At 29.6% G+C, this 18,914-nt stretch overlaps 1 protein-coding gene across 3 annotated transcripts in view; it reads right to left on the reverse strand.

Annotated features, from left to right (window-relative positions):
* The window catches only part of LOC107451258 (ubiquitin carboxyl-terminal hydrolase 40), a 104,599-nt gene that overhangs the window by 9,593 nt on the left and 76,092 nt on the right, over positions 1-18,914 (reverse strand). For 2 of the 3 annotated variants that reach the window (XM_071184668.1, XM_071184669.1), the window contains exons 20-28: positions 17,840-17,911; positions 14,865-14,973; positions 11,163-11,251; positions 8,373-8,490; positions 7,260-7,490; positions 5,541-5,763; positions 3,901-3,963; positions 3,604-3,823; positions 1,418-1,513 (exon numbers count right to left, since the gene is read on the reverse strand). In XM_071184668.1, the coding sequence (XP_071040769.1) occupies positions 1,418-1,513; positions 3,604-3,823; positions 3,901-3,963; positions 5,541-5,763; positions 7,260-7,490; positions 8,373-8,490; positions 11,163-11,251; positions 14,865-14,973; positions 17,840-17,911 (1,221 nt within the window). The remainder of the gene's footprint in view (positions 1-1,417; positions 1,514-3,603; positions 3,824-3,900; positions 3,964-5,540; positions 5,764-7,259; positions 7,491-8,372; positions 8,491-11,162; positions 11,252-14,864; positions 14,974-17,839; positions 17,912-18,914) is intronic. The other variant, XM_071184670.1, reaches the window with a different exon arrangement.

An 18,914-nucleotide genomic window follows, 5' to 3' on the forward strand; every position in this document is an offset into this window, starting at 1 on the left:
TATGAATTGTGGATATTTTTTAATTTATTTTTCAAATTAATTAATAAGTAAATTAATTATTTTCACTATTTAAAAAGTGAGGGAATGACACTAATAGTGAGGGAATGATATTTTATTTTAATACATGTTTTTATCTAAGTTACATCTACCTCAAGTTTGAAAATGATAACATACTAAGTACTTCGATCTCCGGAAACTTCCGGATCACTGTTAGCGAAAAATCCGGAAATCCGGACTTTTTCCGGAGCACAATCAGCTCTGTGAATTTATAAGCCATACAAATATTTAAAAACAAGCCTATTCTTGAAATTATAACATATAAATACTTGGAAAATGTTTAATTTTTTTTGTAATCATGAATTGAAAATTAAAGAGTCAACATATTAATATATACTGTTCATTCACTGGGAAATCTATGCCCAGTAAAGAAACATGCCTGTTCCCTCACTGGTTAGAAGTTGTTTTTTTGTATTTTTAACACACTTTTGATGCGAAACATCACTAAAGGTACAAGAAAATTAAAGTTTATCTTTTATTTTCATTAACTTAGAAAAAACCCCAGTGAAAGAACACTTCACTAGTTTTTCATCATTTGGTGATCCAGTGAAGAAACACCCTCTTATCTCACTACTTTATTATGCTATGATGCTTAAACTTCAATAACTATATTTTGAATTCTCTTTATCACAGTGAGAAAAATAAAACTATTTCATGCAATTAATTCCACTTCAAACATATAAATACAAACATTCATCTTATAATTTTTTCAAAGAAACAAGGTGTTGCAGAGATAACTCATTCAAAAATTCTTCCAGAGAAGTCTATTTGACCAGCTAATTCAAAACATTGCTAGATGACTTCCTATTGTTTGGCAGTAAGTGATTGTTACCAATCAATCTAAAGAAAAACTTTCAAATTCTTATTTATTTTTAATCAATATACATGAAATGTTCCTTCACTGGATGGTTTACCCTATTTAACATTAAAATTTAAAAAAAATCTTATTGTGTCCCCAAAGTGTGTGTCCCTCTACAACAATATATTTATTCGGTCACCAAAATATTGTTATGGGGAAGTCTTACTGTATTATGAAACAATATGATTGTCCTTAAGATGATAATGTTGCTATCTAAAATGGTTACATTACAACAAAACAAGTTTTAAATTAGTAACAATTATTTAACTTTCATGTTAGAGAAGAACTCAGGAATAAAAATTTTAAATAATTCTGAAAAAAATCGAAAAAGCCTGCGTTTTTCATCAAATACCCAATAAAGCCCAGATTTGTGTAATAAAAAACACAAGGTGGGCATTTTTTTTTTAAACAAACAAAAAAAAATTATTTGATTCAAACATATCTTACCCTACTAAACTAAAACCTACTTTTTTTAAAAGTCAGACGTAAAAATAAACTTACTTTGACACCTATTCTATCACCATCTTTCAAAAAATAGGGTGAATTTCTCACATTTAATTTGCCAGTTCCCCAACGTTTCTTTCGGTTTCCCTTTTTCTGTTAAGACAATTATTTTATTAGATGACAAATGACAACAATTGCTAAAATGAATATTATAATGATATGCAAAGCTATCATTAACACAACAACTTATGCTACTTTTATACAAAGAATATATATTCATACTTTCGATTATTCAGTCTAATGTAGCAAAAAGAATAATAAAATTTTCATTTTCTATTCCCTCTTCCATATAATTAAAAATACAAGTTAAACATCTTAAGAGGACGTTATATTGCAGGAGAAATTTTTCATGGTAAATATTGTTACACTTCCATAGGTATTTTAAAAGAAAAGCGATTTCAGGTAAAATATGAGTGAACAATGAAGTTTCTGTTTTTCGGCTCAAAACATAGACAAATTATTGCAACTTCCCAACTGTATGATTCTACAGAGTCTTGCCATAATTTGTTTGCAGTTTGATATTCTGGAAATTATTTTCAGCATTTGAAACTTAATGATTGGTTTAAATGAATTTACTTTTTTTATACTTCAAATTTCTTCTATAGGCGAAAGAGAATTTGCCCTGTCTCCCCCAGTCTACGTTAACAAACTGCCACAAAGTCTGCGGCTATGGAAACAAGAATAGCGCATATCAGGGAGAGTAGTTTCTCTTCACTCTAGGGCTTTCCCAAGCCGAAACCTGTTGTAAACAATGACCCCAAGCCCCTACTTGAACATAGTTAAACCAGGGGTCTAGAGGAATGGATAGGGGAGTTCTTATTTTAGACAAACTATAGTCTCTTCTTAAGATATGCAAAAATGATAATCATTTCATAACTTCAATTCTACATAAATATGAAAGATTATGATTAGAAAGAGTCAAACTAAAAACTTTTTTTTATGAATATGTAGGGTAATAAAATGGGTTTAATATATGAAATTTTTTCGTTATTTTCGTTCGACATTTTTTCGCTTCGACAAGTTTTACAAATGTTCCAAAATTCTTCATTTTTTACAAGGCAGAGTGTGTACATTTCATTTAAGCTTTTATGCTAGAGCACCATATAACATTAGCTTTGTGGGTGTGTAATTTGCTGTAAAGAAAGAACATTATTGCTTAGTTATTTGCTATGGGGTTAAAACCATGGGTGCAACAATTTCAAGACTGAACTTATTTTTTGAAAAATTAATAAGGTAAAACGTTTACACGAATTTTCAGATATAACTCACAAACACCAGAATTTACTCTTCCTTGGAAAATGGCCTACATACTAAATCAATCATTTGGTTTTATTAACATTTTTTTTCTCACAAAATATTTCGTAAATAAATAAAAGTAGTAGCAGCTAATCTTGTATAGCTGAATAATAAAGCCACTAAACTTGTCATAAAACCATTCTTATCTCTACTTATTTTTCACTAGTTTTCGTCCTAGAACTATAATAATAATTAAAAAAAATAATAATGATTTAACTTCAGTCAGCATGCTAATACCTTGGGGGAAGGAATGCTAACTTAAGCAGATTTAGATTCAGCAATAGTACTAATCCTAGTATTACTAAAATAATTCATTGTAGTGTGAGATCATTACTTGATCATTTTGCAATAATTGTGAAAAAAAAACAATGCTGTAATTAAAATGTAACTTTTTTTATTAATTTTGTTTTATTAGAAAATATGTTACATTTTTTAAGGAAAAAAAAAAGGAATTTAATCCACTGATTTTAGCCCCCAGGACTGAAGAGTGGCACCCATGAACTCTAAAAGTTAAACATACAACAAAATTATCTAGTTCTAATGCAGTAGAAAATTAAAAATTATTTTTTTAAATACTTAAGCACACATTTAGTATTTATAAGTATCAAAAAATCATTTTAAAGTAATCATCTGTTCCAGACTAAATTTGCCAAAAATACGTGAACAAAACGGTTTCAAGAATAACATTTTTATATTTTTCTACCCAAAGTCACTAAAAATATTTTCAGTTTTAGGTGTGAGATCCATTTTTAATTTTTGCATTTAATAAAAAAAATTGATGAACATAGAGAACAGATTTTATAAGTAAGCAAACTGTAAAAAAATAAATTTGCACTCAACAATAAATTTGTATATTACTACATATTATATTAACCTAAAATACATACCGCAGTGGTGCCATCATCGATGATAAGCCACTGACATTTTTCTGGGAAATGCTTAGCTATCACAATCCTTTGGATAGGAACTTGAAAACTATCGGCGATAGTTTGTTTTAGGTGTTTAGGACTAGAAGATTTGCTTGTATCCCAAATTAATTCTATGGGCTGAGTGTAGGACTTCATGTCAGGTAAACGTTGGCACACATTTAATAGCATTTCAGACTGCCTGATATAAAAAGAAACGAATAACCATTTACAATCAAGGTTACAATAAGGAAAGGAACTTTTAAGAAATATACTTACATTAAGTCTTCTTCTTTATGCAATATTTTAGCTGCTAAGTTCTGGGAATGTATTTTTAATTTCCTAATTTAAAATACAAAATGGTTTATTTTCATTCATTTTAAAGCAAAGTATGCATTAAAATCTCTTAGAATTCTACCAACTTGCAAAGCTTATTGAAACTTTTTTTTCAGAAAAATTTAGCACAATACTAAGATTTGAATATCTTTTGTATTGTGCTATCTTTTGTATTGTGCTATTGTGCTACTTTGTTTGAATATCTTTTTAAATAAGATAACTATTTATACCTATCACAGTCATTCAGATAATATTTTGTATTGATGTATAAAATTAAGCAACATTTGACAAATTAAATCTCCTCTAAATAACAAAACAAGCTTCAATATAGACCTAAACTTAGATTACATTTGATTTCAATAAACTTCTGGATAAATTAGACAATATTTCTTTTTTCAACAAAGTCTTTAAATGTTGTACAAACTTTATATAGTCCTTTCAATTAATTTGGCAGTTTTTACACTCCCTCTTCTGGAATGTCGCTCCCCTCAAATTCGTAGAACGACAGGTGCATCGGCTTTGTTTGATGTTTCCACGCGAAACCTTTTACTTCTACACTTTTTCTTATTTATTAACAGTAACTATCTTAAATATTTAAACACTTTTATTTTACTTTTTTACTCCTGTCTTAACCGCAGCTTCTAATTTTTTCTAACTGCAACACATTGATAGCATTTTCTTATTTAAGGGACTGACGGCTCTTAACGAGCGCATTAAATTTTTGTAATATTTCCTAGCTACATCTCACAGCTCCGCTTCACTTTTTCCACCTTCCCCCCCAAGGCCGCCGGGAAGGACGGTGCACTCGAGAACTCGGAAGTTTTCTTCAAAATAATTATAATTTTCTGCTGCATTTTATATTAAATCTCTACAAGCTTTTCCCGTTCTGTTTCCTGATGTATTGAAATTTTGGAGTTGCCAAAATGGCTTTTATTGGATGTTGATTTTGAGCAATGCATCTTCCATTTACTAAGCGGTTGATTGAGCGGTGTGTGTAAGAGATGACGATCTGAACGCCTACTCTACACTCACTATACTTTACCACCTGTCTCTTGTGCATAACCGATGCCTATGAATAACAAATAAAGATTTGTGTTCCCGCTATATAATGTCTGGTTTTCTTCACAATGAAGATATTCTTTTTTAACACTGGACTAAGAAGGTATTCCTTTTTCTTAAGTTTTCCTCTTCAAAATGGTTTTTTTGGTGAAGGCTGTGACAATTTTTGTTTTTTGGGTTGTTGTGATACAACCATTCTACTATACAAGCACGATCATTGCTAACAACATTTAAATTCATTTTATCCCCCAGCACTATACGACAGATATACATAATATTCGATGTTAGTTGGAAAAATTCCTGCTCTAATTTAAGAAAACAACAGAGATCGAGAAGGAACTTTTAGAATGAATGGTTGAGGATAAAATAAAAATGGATGCATCAATAATTGAAAATTTTGAAATTTTTTTTTTTTTTTTTTTTAAATGAAGGATAGATAGGAACAGATCTGGAATCTATGCATAAAATACGTCTGTTTCGTAGAACGGCAAACTACGATGATGTATAAAAAAAGAAAGAATTACTTGAGAGTGTTGGAGAGTCCCTTTAAGACTCGAGAAGGTCTTCCGTTATCGATTAACTGTAGCCTCAGATGTCTTATATTAGGAATTGATTCTACAGCTAACGGTTCAAGAGTAAGAACTTGATTTTTGAGATCGGTTATGGTCGAATCACTTGAGATTTCTACATCACCCAAGTGATAGCTTCTGTAACAATCTTCAGAACCACCAAAACGTTGGTGCAAATCTTAAAACAAAAAAAGATTCTATTAAGACACTACATAATATAATTATTTCATTTATAATATAAAGTAACGATTCTCTCACTGCTAAAACATTTTTTTACTTATTAGTTACATATTAGCTCAGATTCATAAAAAGCAATATAAAATTAAATCTTTCATGCTTATTGACCCAGTATCTGTTTGGGGCATAATTATTTCAGTATTACTGGTCCCCCGTGGCAGAATTGAGGCAACACGGCGACATTGTCGTAGAATGTTATTGAGTTTTAGCAGAAATATTTTTCATTTGGAAATGGAAAGACTTTGGTTTTCCTTTCTGCAGAATTTTTTTCGACGATTTATTTCTTGTGTATTAGAGAGAAGGAAAGAAATAATCATGGTTTTTCTATTCTCATTTTGGATTGAAAAAAAAAGTCCATAAAGACTGGCTTCAGCTAGAATTTTAAATTAATACTATAAAATAGAAAAATTCAGAAACTGCGAAAGTTTAAGAGATAGTTCGCTCTAGAAATGATGTTCTTTCTTTCATTATTTTTTTCTTACTCGAGTATCTCTTTTTTAAAGAGTCTTATTCATGCGATATTGTACGAATTTTAATTTTTGTAATGATTTACAAAATCTGAAAGAGGAAATAATTAGTTCATTTTTCTGAATACAAAATGCGAAAAAGCGCCTGTAATAATAGAATTGAAATAATATTACTCTAACAATTAGAATTTTTCATCCATTTTATTTTATACTTTCTTCTGTAAACACAATGTTACTTTAAATTAATAATTGTTGTAATTAAAAGTATCTTTAAAAAATATTAATGGTAGGGAAGGTTGTCACAGAAAGCAGAAAAAATTCTGCCACAGGGTCTGTATTGTTCAGTAAATTAATAAATAATATTTATAACATACATAATTTTTAAACTTTCAGAAAATGTATGCAGGGTGCATAGCCAAATCTCTCAACAAAAAATAAGGACCTTTTAAGTACTTTTTAAGCACTCAAGAAATATTTTTAAGCACTATATACATTAACAAAATGCAAACTAATTTTCAAAGACTCTGCATGATCATGATAAAATAACTAGTTTCTGACAAAGAACTATTTTTCTTGATTGTATTAGCCATAATAAAATGATCAAGAAATTTTTAGGTTCGATATCAGAGGGTGGAAAATGAAGCCTGAAACGGAGAATATCTTGCAAATTACAGTAGAGTTGCACATGAGAGTGCAATAATCTCATCAAACCCAGCTCAGTAGACGCACATGCAGTATTTCATCAAATATGTAAAATGATTGGCGCTTTCATATGCTAAGGACCGACGGTACGCCAAAATGGATTGCAGTTCAATCAGTTGGGAAAACGTTGAATAGAACAACGTGAAATGCACGCTTTCGCATAACATGTGGCGAAAATCGACAAAGAAAAAAAAAATCTCATTTTTGAAAAGGGAAAATTAAGCACTTTTTAAAACTAACATTTATTAAGGGTAGATAAAATTCTTACTTTCTATTCCAGTATGAAGACCATTCATGTTAACGCTAGATGGAACCATTTCCAAAGTAGGATACAAATGAATGGAGAAACTGAGAAACCCTTTTGCGGGTGTTCGACCTTCCATAACTCTGAGGCTTTCCCCATCTTGAATACCCTCTTCCTCTAGAGTAGTTCCATCGAGTGACAGTTGCTCCAACGGTTCACCACACCAACTCGTTTTCTTTAAGTGCCAAGCATCACCTACAACACATATCCTTTATTTTTTCATATTTCTGTACAAGGAAATAACATATAAATTTTATATATTGACAATGATGCAAATAAGTTCCCTTGTAATAGGCAACTAACACAAAAACATTTTTGATTAGAAGAGGAGAAAAATAGAAAAAGCTTTTGAATTTGGCAAACTATTAATGGAAGTGTCACTAATAATAATGTACTTGACGACTGAGAAAAAAAAAGTTTCACGTAAAATGACTGACAAAATACACGCTTAACATTTTTTGGTTCAATGGAATGACTTATAATCATCTTTTACTCAGTGTCTAGGAGAGTAATCATGATTACAAGATAACATAATTTTGTTTAGAGCTGTCATTGTGATTACAACAATCTTTTACAGTAATCATGATTACAGTTATAATGGTGATTAGAACCTTTTATAATTTTGATTTCAGATGTAATCATGATTATCGATGTCATCAGTTACATTTTTCAGTTACAGTAATCAATTACTTGTAATCATGATTACAGACATTGATAATTTCGATTACTATGTCATCGTGATTGCATAACCAATTACTGTAAACATACTACGTTTATTCGCAATTTACATATTTTTATTCACAATTTTTAAATAGTTACGAATTGTTGTGCTTCAGCAAGTATATAAATGTATAAGTTACAGAATTATAAAGAAATTAAATCATAGCTATCACTTCATTCAAAGATACTTACAAATTTGTATTGACATAATTAAACACAAAACCACTTGTTTTTGCTAACTTTCACAAAAATTCCGAAGCATTACAAGTGGTTTTTAATTAATTGATTATATTATCAAAATATTATTTTACATAGTACATTTATCAACATAATGAGTTAAGTGAAAATATAATATACCAGTCAAAGCAGCCATATGTAGCATCTGCCTCAAGCATTCAATGACAGTAGCATGCCTACTTATTGTCAGTTCAAGAGAATCACTAAGTCCAGTTCCAATATTGAAGAATACAGTAACCTGTTCCAAAAATAATATTTCAATTGCATATTTTAAAAACAGCTCTCTTTTACTCTAGTCATTTAGAATTGAAAAAAAAGTTTCAATTCATCTATTTTGATTTCTTTTTCACCTCTGAAACTTACCAAAGAAACTTTTTTTCCTGTGTCATTTTTCATTTTGCTTTTTAAGAAAAATTTGAAAATGTATCATTGCTCCCTCTTTGTCAGCTAATCATAAAGGTGCTTACGTAATATTTGAATGAACACATTTATGACAGTTCTTTGTAATATATTACTGAAAAAAGAATGAGCTTGTTTGATTGCAGAAGGAAACAGAGAGTAGTTGAACAAGATGATATAGTAGTGATTTAACCTATTTTGATTATAAACATATGTATAAGGATGACTCATAAAGCTGTTTACATATTAGTATAGCCGATCACCGGTTACTGTGCTGGGACCAGTGGGTTTCAATCCCACTGTAGGCATGGATGTAACCCACCCTATCAATGGGTTGCATGAGGTGGGTTAGCCACAGAGCAGTTCTGAGGAAAAGTAGTGTATGGAGATAGCAAAGAAACTGCTCAGGATGTGTGTGTGAAAATCATGTTATTTTGAAATGGTTCTGTTACATCTCAGATAACACATGATTTCTTTTATTTGAATTTCTTCTTTATAACAAGATGACATTTAAAAAAGAAAACAGCTCATAGGCGGGGAAAAATATGAAATATAGAATTGTGTTCAACTCAGGCAAAAGAAAAGTTCCTTCAAAAGTATGTCTATTACGAGGCTGTCTTTGTTTTGAAAAATTGCTTTTATTCAGCAATATGCAGCCAAAATTCTATGTTTTATCAAACAAACTAAAATTATTTGTTCAGTTGTAATACATAAATGTTTCTGGCAAAATTTTGATTTACCACAGAAGAAAGAATTTTCTGATGTCATGTGAGAAATCTAATCATTAGGTTTCCATTGTCACTGTGTATTAAATACTTTGTGTAAAATTTTTTGTTGATCCAGTACAAATCTTTTATTTATCATACGAATATCAGTGAGTCGCATGAAGATCATTCTATGTACACTGTACAGAACAGAAAAGTAAACACCATGAATAACTTTCGATACAATAATCAGATTTTTGCTTACAAGGACTACTTCTTATATGTTTGTGGGTCTATTGTTAAATTTGCAAATTAATCAGTGCAGATGATGTGTTAATTTACAGACGCAAAAAGGCACTTTCCAGAGAGATTTCAAATCCACTCAAACTGGGAAAAAAAAATTCATTGTGCTTTCTCTGTACATATTATACACACTATATTAAGAGGAAACACAACAATTACTGTCCTCTTGTGTGAGCTATATTGGGTAAACTAAAAAAGTTTTAATTGCTGAAAAAGGAACAGCTTAACTTAATTAAAACAAATAATGCTATAAGTATATGAAATAGTTTAGTATAGCTGAAATATCATCCTTAAATACTCCATAGATTGCACTATGAGTAGTCACTCTATTTTAAAAGACGAAAATAATAAATAAAATCCCCTGTATTTTTAGTTTGTAAAGAAAAAATCAAAATTCCCTGTTATTTTAGGTGACTTTTTTTTAACTCCTCTTGTCTTCCAGGTTTTCCCTGCAGAGTGGTATTCCTGTAAGGGGAGATTTTAAATTTTTTCTTCTTCAAAGATATGCGATATGAAAAATATGTTCCCAATAGTTTGACAAGAGAACTGTTATAAGCTTGGATCATTTAATGCTAATGTCATTTATTGAGTATTTTGCCATAGCTCGATAATTTTTTAAAGTATTGTTTTCATAACTATTTATTAATATTTTGCGCACTGTACAAACCTACTTTATACGATTAAAATGGAAACAAACATTAAAAAGGACCATTTTTGTGTTGTTTGCAGGTATTAGAGAATGTCAAAACTATAGGAATTTCATTTTTTTTTTACTCATTTTAATATGAAACAATAATAGGGTAAACAAATTTTTACATAAATAGTTGAAATAAAAATCTTAATCCTACCTAGTTTCTTTTCCACAAAAATGGGTTTATTAGACCGAAGGTCCTTTGTGAATAATGTCAATGAAGAGACAATTATGTGAAGCTGATTAAAAGAAGGAGCAAATAAAGTGGTAATTAATAAAATTATTATTTTCTTGTTCCTAAGGAGATAAAGAATTTCTCTCGTAGTCCAGTGATGAATGCCTCGAACTTTGGTCTAGAGCAGTGTTTCCCAAAGTGTGGTACGCGTACCCCAGGGGTATAGGAACAGTTTAGTGGGGGGTACGCGTTCTTAGGCAATATATCTCGCAACAAACGAAAATTTAAAACATTTTTATTTAAAAACAAAGCTAGCCATGAAAATTTACAAACACATAGTTTTCTATCGGTTATTTTTTGCAAAGTTAACAGTTAATAATGAGTGGTGTCTCCAGCCAGTTGTGATTTTTAACTTTTGTGCAATTTTATTTATAGTAAAAAATACATTCATTTATTTTTATTAGTGTTACACAGCGTTACGAAAAATTTAGAAAGGCTACACAAATGCTTGGGAAACACTGGTCTAGAGGAGCAGATAACTAATAAATATTCCCAGATCTGTACCTGAGTAAAGCAGAATCTCTATAACATAAACCTTCCAGGGCTGATTAGATTTGAAAAGTGAATGAGAAAAGTACCTGATCAGGTGAGGGAGGCATTCCTTCTTCGATAGTTACATAGGATACATCAGTCAATCCAACATCCTTTAGAGTCACATGCTCTTGCACTACATCAAAAAATAGTCTCAACATGTTTTTTTCCTTATTTATAAATATCAAAATTAACTTTTGAAGTGAAATCAAAAATGTTTCTAGATAATAACTTAAAATTGGTTTTATGTTTTACTAAAAGTTTTTCCCCAGTAAAACTATGTAGATCCCAACTCTGTTTAAGAACAATTTTCTAGACTACATAGTCTACTAAATAAGCTCAAAAAGCATTTTATCCTTCTTCTGCTTTTGTGATTTTCCCAGTTTTGTTTCTCACTTTCATTTTTCGCTAGCAACTTTCTTTTCCCTAAAATTTAAAATTACCCTTGTTCCTTCTCAGTCAAGTTTGGAAAGTCTTGAAAATGGGTGTCTATTTTTGAAGTGCTTGAAACTTGTTATTAGCCTATTTTTGAAATGAATGAAGTTTTTATAATCATTTTTTTAAAAAAAATTTAAACAAAATATTTGTAATTGTATATCTGATTTAAATCAACTGCCAATTTAACATTATAAAGAACCATTACTTTAAGTTTGTGTTTTGAGTAAACAAATAGTCAATAAAAGTAGCACATACTTATTTTGTTTAACAAATTAGTTTTAATAAAAAATAAAATTATTTTAATATCTATTTTACAACAAAACTGATAAAAGTTATGCATAATAATATGTCACCCCTATACTTATTAAGATTAGTTTCTATCTGATACTAAAATTATCAGGATTTTGTATGTGATACTAAGAAATTCTTACTAACCCATTTCTATGTTGATTATACTTAATAGATAATAATTTGGAAGACAGGAATAAAAAGGGGATAAACTTGACCTTCAAGATAGATCATTTCACCCCACTCCATTGTTTTAGAGCATATTTTTCTTCACACCTGCAGCAGAAGAAAGAGTTTCTGTTGATCGCGATCCTAGTACGAGAGCAGGGTGATTGCAGGAGGGGAATTCATCTTTAGTTGAAGGGGAGATAGTGTTTTCACCTGCATTGTTAATGATTTAATTTATTAGAGATCCTAAATTATAAAGATTGCTGCAAAAGATAAAAAGTAATAATGGAATTTCGGAGAATCAATTCCACAACATAGAATTTTTAAGCTCAAGTAGCAAACACAGTATAGGCAGCAGATTCATTAGAAACAGATATCAAAGTTGAATGTTTTAAACCATAAACGCGTAACTCCACAAAATTACGTTACTTTTTTTTAAAATTATACAATGGCATGCTAAAAATATGCAGGCCCTGATTTACCATTAGGTTTGGGAGTCCTGGGCCTAGGGTTGCCAGTGTCTGAATGGAAAGAGTGCCGGAATATTTAATTGATTTATTCTTTTTTTAGAACTGTCTAATTTTAGTCAATTTTTGTTCAGCAATGCTGCGTGTAGGCAGCTCTGTGCCATCACTGTCGCTGTTAAAAATTTTTTCTTGTTGTTGTTTCTTTATTAAACTTGATAAGTTTAATTGCTAAATTAATTATTGTATTGTTTCCTTAAGAATTGGTTAGTAGAATTATGAGCAAACAAAAACTAAAATAAATAAAAGCACAAATTTACAAATAATATATTAAAATTTATTTATGTTATAAAAAATATATTTAAAAGAATTTTGCAAATGAGCAACACGTAAATTTGAGGACCAATGGGGCCCTCGACAGTTCTGTGCCTGGGCCCTTAGATTTTTAAATCAGACCCTGAAAATATGAAAACACGTTTTTAACATGCAACTTAACACAAATTTGGCATAACTATTAAGAGATGGCTGTAAATAATCAAGGATCTATTCTATCCTCATAAAAGAGTTTAATGGTGCTCTATTGCTCTCAAATAATCCTCATTTAGCATAACAATTAATGGAATTAATTTTTTTTTTACCTCAAAATAGTTAGAAAAATCTATAAACATTGAAGCTATAGTTTTATAAGAGAATGCTTCATAATTAAAAAATAATTACGAGGACATACTAATATTACCTAAGAGAGATATAATTTCAGTTAAAAAGAAATAACATAAGCAGAATCTATAAGAAAGAATACAGAATTTTTTATTGATATATTTGTTAATATCTAAAAATTGGGAAACATTTTCAACAATTTTTTTCTCCTGCACAGATTTTCTTATTTCTAGTAGTTGTTTACCAAGCTATTTACAAAGTTAATATAAGCACCATCTATCAATGAATTAATTAGGACAATGCAACAAACATGCATGAACAAGATTATTTTAATTTCTATTTTAATGAATTGAACACCTGCCAAATTTTTGCAGCCAAGAGTGATATTCAACAGCCAATCACAATGTTACAAGCTAATTTTATCATGTCCTTGTTGCTATTCTATTGTAGAAACTATGGTTAAAAAAACAGTTACCAATTCCTAAAAAGATGCAGACCTGTCAATTTCTAGGTGTCAAATAAAGTTTTAGGGGCAAATAAGGTCTAACGACAATCGATTTCAAATACTGTCGTCACGGTAAAAAAATAAAAAATTGAGGTCTTACTGGCTCTTTTCTTGTCTGTTATAAAATCCTGAAACTTTTAAAGAATCATATTACCATTGATTTGTTGTCGTATGCGGGTGATAAACTGTAAACAAACATCTCTGTGTCTTCCATAGTGGGAAGAAAACTGCGTTTTCTGAACTGTTGTGTGACTGACAATGTGTTTAATAAATAGTTTAAATTTAGTACCAGAAAGTTATAGATACATATCTACTTTATTAAAAATCTATCTATATATATATACAGTGAAACCTCCATGAAAGACCACCTCTATTTTTTTCATAGACTTTGTGTTGAATAAAACCTTTAGGAGAGATCATTCAAGCCTCTCCCAGCAACCAGACTGGTAGCCGACGACCTGCACGAGAAGTCTGACACTTTAACGAGGACCTAAGCCGCGCACCCTTGGTCCCTCCATAGGCAGATTAAAGTGGTCACCCACCCATTTACTGACGTGATGCTTGACTTTGATGTTCCACTGGGAACCATATCTTTACGATAAGTTCACTGCTTGACACAGATTTCAATTTTAAACTGTTTTAACAGGTGACATTAGAAAAATTTTTCTGGTTCATCTATGATGCTTGTGTGACAAAACTATACTAACTGTCTCTGGCCAAATTATTAGACATGCTATAAGATTCTATATAAAATCTTAATTATCAGGATATACAATACAGCTTTAATGTTTTTACCCGGCTGAAACCGGTTTGCATTTGCTTACGTTCGTGTATCCATTGGTTAACACTGTCATGCAGTACGTTAAAAATAAAATACAAATAGGAAGTATATAAAAAGATGTCCTGCATAAAAACCTATTACATGTAAGTTTAACTATAAAAGCATGGCCTATAAACTTGTGCAAAACATGTCATTATTAAAACACATCAGTGTGTCAAATATTTTTTTCTAGTTATTATACAGTAATATAATGCTCGGTATAATAAATATTCTGTATTTATATTATATATCGCCTCATTTAATCAATTGATACACGAGCGTTAACAAGTGCAAACCGGTTTCAGTCAAGAAAACACAATAGTATCACCTGAGTAATTAAGATTTGACATGGAATCTTAAAGTGTGTCTAATAATTAGTATATAAAGAAATAACATGAAAGGTACTTACAAGGAAGTCTTTTATTTTGACTACTTTTGATCTGCTTACGCATCACATAGCTCTGATCACTGTTTAAATTCAGTTTAGACACAGCAAGGGCCCGGAGCTCTGCAACAGTCTGGAATAAAAAAAGAATCAGATCAAATCACAAAGAGTCATTTTGTTTTTATGTTTATTGAAGAAACAGTGAGAAGTAATTAGAATCATACATTTTATAAGTGTATACAGGATTTCCAAAAAAGACTTCTCAAGGACCTATTCAGTAAAGATTGCTTTCTCCCTCTTTGTAAATGGGTCCGAAGTATCACAAAATACCAATCATATTTTGCAATTTCCAACTGTTTTAAAGCTAAAAATTAAATTTTTACCTGTAAATTACATAGCTGCCAAGGTTAAGAAAAAAAACCAAGTAGATTTTATGAAATCTCATAACAATAGTTGCATACTGTATTTAATATTTTACACATGGGGAATGTTAGGAATTTTTATAGTCATCAAAATAGAAAAATTGCAATGATTGACATTAAACATGCTTGAAATGTTATGTATTACGTTTACTCATAATTTCGAGTATTAATAGGCATTTAATTCATAAAAGATTGTTAAAAGATTTTTGCAATTTATAAAATTTTTTTTTTAATTAATTTAATCTGAATAGAAATAAACTGAAAATTTTAATACAAAACTGATTTTTATAAATGAAGTTTGCTTCATTATGTATTAGTAATACTTATTTAAATATTCCAGCAATCAGGCAATAATCTGCACAAAAACTGTATTACAATAGGGATTTTTGAAGGAAACTTCAATTTTAGGGAATTTTCTAAAATGTACAAAAACCAGGAGAAACTAACTGGTAAAATCCAGTAGAGTTGGCAGCTATGAAATTATATATCCCTCATTTAGCAGTATTTATTTCAGTATTTTATTTATACAGTATTTATGTTTTTCTTTTTTTTTAATTCTGTTATCTGTGACATTTAAAACAAAGTAATTTTCCCATTTCTTCTGCGGAAGGATGATTTGGTAGAAGCTTTCAAAATGAAAAAGTTAAATCTGTCTTGAAATAGACATCTATTTTAGAATTCAGACATAAATTTAATTACATAACTATTAAGTGAAAAATTGCAATTGTAGAAGTGTTCCTTCACTTATAAAATGTAAGCATGAGCTGCCAACATGGATAGGAAAAAATCCAGTAGATTTTACGAATTAATATAAATCTCACGATAAGTGCTGCAAAAGATACTAGGTAAATATTTAACACACATGGAATTTCAGGGATTTTTAGTGTCATCGGAATACAAAAAACTTTATCACTATAATAACTACATAAATGGTCTGCAATATTTTTTGTTTATGATCGACATTAACAAAACTAGAAATGTTTTTTTAAAATTATGTTAACTTATTTTTTATAGTTATAAACAAGTAATTTAAAAAAGGTGTTCTGAATAAAAATGAACTGAAAATTTCAGATAAAAAAAAAGTTTTCAACTGATTACTAACAATGAAGTTCGCTTCATTATGTGTTAATTATACTTATTTAAATATTTAAGCAAGCAATTAATTTTATTGGGAAAGGGATTTTCTTTAGGAAACTTACTCAAGTTAGGGAATTTTCGTACAAAAACCAGTAGAAACTGGCAAAATCTAGTAGAGTTGGCAGCTATGTATAAGGGAGCTGAAGTTAAGAGTGAAGTATTTCAAGATTGGACCTCTTATATATTAATATTAATCAGGTTCTCTGCACGTCGCAAAATGGCAATCAAGAATTTGCAATTTTCCCTTTATGATTCCAATTGTTTTAAAATTATAATAAAAGAAATCGTTTATCTGTAAATTATTTATCTCTTATTTACTGGCATTTTTTTAATCACCTTCATAAAGATTATAGATTAAAAAGTGATCCCCCAATAATATCATTCAATGCAAGGTCTTATGATGTCACCACTTTACTTTTATTTTACGGTTAATAGTTCTTTTAATAAGTTACAATACAAAAGTTATATTTCAAAAGTCACATAGATATCCTTTTTAATAAGTTACATTTACTTCGAATGAAATTTTATTTCAAAGTGTGTAAACTCAACGTATGCAATTTAAATAATAAATACAAAATATCTGCTTAAGATTCTAAAACAATATTAAGAATAAGCTTTTCAAATTTTTTTCAAAATGAACCATTCCCCTCTTGGTAAAAGAGTTTTCTTCTTCTTTCAAAACACAAAGATAAAATAAGAATTTCAAAATACAATTTTATAGATGCAGTTGCTATGGTAACCATGCAAAATGGTTAGATTTTAATTTTATACTAATAGAATCAGAAATAAAACAAGTGGAACCTAGTATCAATTTTGCCTTAATACAAAAAATTATTTAGGGAACTTTTAGTTAAATAATTTTTTTAAATATTAGAAAAAATATCTTTAAGAAACAAAAATGATTGCGAAGCAACCCTGGGGGTTGGTGAGTGAAGAGAGTAGGGGTGGTGCCCCTTGGTATATACATAAATATTAATAAATAATGCTAATTAGCATTATTATTTAAAAATATTGATAGTAATATACTAAATTTATCCGAATCAATTATACATTTTATAAATTTTTAGTCTTCCTGAGGCCAAGATTTTTTTTTCTTTCTATTTATAAAGATTTGTATAACTGTTGGCTCAATGTACATTTTGATTATAATTACTTAATTAAATACTTTCTGCCTCCTTTGCTCATTGTTCTACCTTTTTCCTCTTAAAATTTTTTTTCATCATGTTACTGATATGATTCGTTCACTTTTTTTTCATTAAAAAAGTAAAAAATTTAACGCTGATAGCTAGACTAATTTATAGCAATTTTTGAAACTTTTTCTTAAAACATTTTTTACTAACTTTTTTTTCAACAAATTTCGTTTAAAAACGAAATTGCCCTTTACTCTAATGCAGCAATAGCAAATCTACTATCAAAATAATGAAAGGAAAATCTACTTACAGTGTCTAAATCTATGATGAATTCAGCAAATTGGAGATGACCATTTTGCATCTCATCTAAATCACAATCATTCTAGAAAATTAAACAATTTCTATAATGTTAACCCTTTCATGCAGAATTTTTTATTATGCACATTTTTGTATTAATTTAAGTCAAAATAAGTGAAAAATATTATAATTAGAATTTTAATAATCTATGGTTATGAATCAGATGCATGCAGATAGGAAAACTGATAGCTCACCTCGAAAACAATAATTTTTATTTAGATTTAAGAGAAACAGTAATTTAACATTGAAATGGCTTTAATTTACAGAATCTATAAATTTTTGAACCACTTTTTTTTGCAGTCTACATTTTAATACAAATATAATTTCAATAATCTAACAGAATTCTTTTAGTAACCATTTACGAAAACATGTTTTTGCTTGTAAAGACAGCATCAGAAATATAACACAAAAGAGTTACATAAGTTCCTTATTTTAATCTTACACAGGATGACTAAAGATAAATTGTCTCTTAATTGCCAACCAGTTGCGACTTTTTTCATTGAAAGCAAACATTCACACATATTATTTATCACACATACAAAGCTGTAATTATATATAATGTATTATTATATTTTATAACCGGCTGATCCAACTCCTGAGCTCTGCAATTTCGAATGAATCCCAGAAGACAAGGGAACTCCTGTAAAAAACATTGGGACAAATTAGCCACCCTGAAGGATTTTTTAATGGAACTAACTTGCATTTGCATTACGAGGAGTCGAAAACCACGAGAACCTCCCAAGGTCAAGACGATGGCAAGAGGATTCTAACTCATGATCTGTCAAACAAATTTATAATTTTAGTAATTTACTAACCAGTTCTTTAATTAATCATCATCAATGTCTCGACAGCCCAGGGTGGGCCTTGGCCATCTCAAGTTTTCTCCAGGCTAACCTTTTTCCTGCTAGTGTTTTCCAGTTCTCAGGACCAAATGCCTTTAATTAATGATCCCTCAAATCCTTTCCTAAATCAATATCCTATGACCCACCTTTACATTTTAATCTCACTGGAAATATGTTTAATCAACT

The sequence above is a fragment of the Parasteatoda tepidariorum genome, chromosome 8 (assembly GCF_043381705.1).
Source record: "Parasteatoda tepidariorum isolate YZ-2023 chromosome 8, CAS_Ptep_4.0, whole genome shotgun sequence".
NCBI lineage: Eukaryota > Metazoa > Arthropoda > Arachnida > Araneae > Theridiidae > Parasteatoda > Parasteatoda tepidariorum.